Source organism: Macaca fascicularis, chromosome 7 (assembly GCF_037993035.2).
Source record: "Macaca fascicularis isolate 582-1 chromosome 7, T2T-MFA8v1.1".
Taxonomy (NCBI): Eukaryota; Metazoa; Chordata; class Mammalia; order Primates; family Cercopithecidae; genus Macaca; species Macaca fascicularis.
This window is the reverse complement of record NC_088381.1, coordinates 162,807,672-162,810,086: the sequence shown is the minus strand read 5'-3', so window position 1 is coordinate 162,810,086 and position 2,415 is coordinate 162,807,672. Positions and strand designations below refer to the sequence as shown.

Genomic DNA, 2,415 nt, shown 5'->3' with positions numbered 1-2,415 from the left:
TAACCCCCTCCCCTTGGCACCACTCCCCCTCCCCCTAGCCCCCTTCCCCCACCCAAAGGAAAAGAAAGGGCCAAATCTGGTTCTGTTTGTCATCTGCATATTACCAGGAACTAAATCCAGGATGACGTCGACTCAGTATAAAACCAACAAGAGGTTCAGCTGGTCGGAGCTCCGTCCTACCCGCGGGTTGAGTTCAGCGAACGCTGCGGCTAGGGGAGGGCGGGAGGAGGGAGAGCGGACGCAGGGGGCGGGGAGGGGCGCAGGGCTGCGCGCTCGCCGGCGCTCTCTTTCGGTTTGGTCGGCGGCTAGAGGAGAGTGGACCCCCCCGCTTTAAGGCTCTGTCCTCGGCACGTTCCCGCCGCCCCCCGGTCCCGGCGCGGGGCTCGGGGATGCCCGCCAGCATGTTCAGCATCGACAACATCCTGGCCGCCCGGCCGCGCTGCAAGGACTCGGTGCTGCCGGTGGCGCCCAGCGCTGCGGCTCCCGTCGTCTTCCCGGCCCTGCACGGGGACTCGCTCTACGGCGCCAGCGGCGGCGCCTCCTCGGACTATGGCGCCTTCTACCCGCGCCCCGTGGCCCCCGGCGGCGCAGGCCTCCCGGCAGCGGTCAGCGGCTCCCGCCTCGGCTACAACAACTACTTCTACGGGCAGCTGCACGTGCAGGCGGCGCCCGTGGGCCCGGCCTGCTGCGGGGCCGTGCCGCCGCTGGGCGCCCAGCAGTGCTCCTGCGTCCCGACGCCCCCAGGTAGGGTCGCGTTCGCTCCGGCCTTTGCCGCCCACCGCGGTCCTTAGCCCATGGGGCCAGTTGGTTAATTCACCTTCTTCAAACTTTGCTCCTCCTGCAAGTCACCCCTCCGCTTTTGCCGATCGGGCGCAGGAGTTTGCAAACTTCTTGCTGCAAACTTTTGGCCAGAGTTCGCGAAAACTGGAATTCAGTGCCTGCCCGGGGAGACTGGGTTTTTTTTTTAATTCTCTGACTTTGGGGGGTGTGCGGATGGACGCTCTAACACGCTCCTTTTCCCCGCACCCCTGATTCCCGTGCACCCCCAGTTCTCAGCACCCCCTTGCAGACGACTTCTAAGTGGAAGAGGGTCGGGGGCTGGCGGGCGTGCATGCGTGCGGTGGCGAGGGCGGGCGGCTGACCGTGCGCCCCACTCTGTCGCAGGCTACGAGGGCCCCGGCTCGGTGCTGGTGTCCCCTGTACCGCACCAGATGCTGCCCTACATGAACGTGGGCACGCTGTCGCGCACCGAGCTGCAGCTTCTCAACCAGCTGCACTGCCGGCGGAAGCGGCGGCACCGCACCATCTTCACTGACCAGCAGCTCGAAGCGCTCGAGAACCTCTTCCAGGAGACCAAGTACCCGGACGTGGGCACGCGCGAGCAGCTGGCCCGGAAAGTGCACCTCCGCGAGGAGAAAGTGGAGGTAGGCGCCGGGGCCTGCCGCGGGCGCCTAGCGGTCTTTCCCCGCGAGGTGGGGCCCCAGCCGGGTTTGCCCAGCCCTGCTTGGCTCTACCCGCACTTTAAAAACATCCCGATGGCGGCCCGCAGGCTGCTGGAGGGCGCTTTAGGCCCAGGAAGTTGAATGAAAACGCGGAAGCGGGAGCGAGCGGCTCCCCTCCTTTTGTTGGCCTGCGCGAGGTGTCCCGCCGCCACACCGAGCTACCCGGGTGCCCCGGGACTGGGGGAAGCGCGCCTTTGATCTGAAATGTTTTGTCCTCCGTTGCGCAACAGGTCTGGTTTAAGAACCGCCGCGCCAAATGGAGGCGGCAGAAGCGGTCCTCATCGGAGGAGTCGGAGAACGCGGAGAAGTGGAACAAGACGTCGTCGTCGTCGTCGAAGGCATCACCGGAGAAGAGGGAAGAGGAAGGTAAAAGCGATTTGGACTCGGACAGCTGACGGCCGCGGGACACTTGCTCGTATTACTTACCTAACTCGAAGGACTTGCACAGACAGACGATGCTACTTTCTTGCACACGCGCTGCCTTGCGGGAGGGGGTCGAGAAAGAGGAACGAAGAGCTGTAAATAGTGTACAGAGCCGGGAGGGTCGGCGCCTCGGGTCAGGGCGCGCCGGGACCCACAGCCCAGCAGCCCGACGCCGCCCGCGACTAGCCCCCACCGTAGTATTTATAGTTAAATTAAGGGTGACAGTACAATAAAGTGATGGCGATGTAGACGGGCCACATTCTGTATTTCATACCCCACCCCCCCACCCACCACCATCAATCTGGAGCCAAGAAAAGAAATCTATGTAGTCCGTAACCTCCGGAGAAAAAAATTGAGCAGCTCTGATCTACCAAAACAAACAAACAAACAAGAAATGAAACCCTGGGTAACAGTCACAGCATGGGTGTCCTGGTTTAAAATGAAACCTTATGTCTAGGAAGGGTTGGAGAGTAGGGTTGCCGGGCCAGAG

General features: G+C 62.9%; 1 protein-coding gene across 1 annotated transcript; it reads left to right on the top strand.

Moving 5' to 3' along the window:
* The first annotated feature begins 284 nt into the window (after window positions 1–284).
* GSC (goosecoid homeobox) lies at window positions 285–2,173 on the top strand. Its single transcript, XM_005562131.5, has 3 exons — window positions 285–744; window positions 1,165–1,424; window positions 1,733–2,173. The coding sequence occupies exons 1-3, from the start codon at window positions 390–392 to the stop codon at window positions 1,895–1,897; spliced, it is 780 nt and encodes a 259-aa protein (XP_005562188.2). The 5' UTR covers window positions 285–389; the 3' UTR covers window positions 1,898–2,173.
* Window positions 2,174–2,415: the final 242 nt, after the last annotated feature.

Excerpts from the sequence above, each read along its gene's own strand:
- GSC (XM_005562131.5), top strand. The coding sequence starts at position 390 with ATGCCCGCCAGCATGTTCAGCATCGACAACATCCTGGCCGCCCGGCCG. Across the intron at positions 745-1,164 it reads CTGCGTCCCGACGCCCCCAG|GCTACGAGGGCCCCGGCTCG; the intron begins GTAGGGTCGCGT and ends ACTCTGTCGCAG. Across the intron at positions 1,425-1,732 it reads TCCGCGAGGAGAAAGTGGAG|GTCTGGTTTAAGAACCGCCG; the intron begins GTAGGCGCCGGG and ends GTTGCGCAACAG.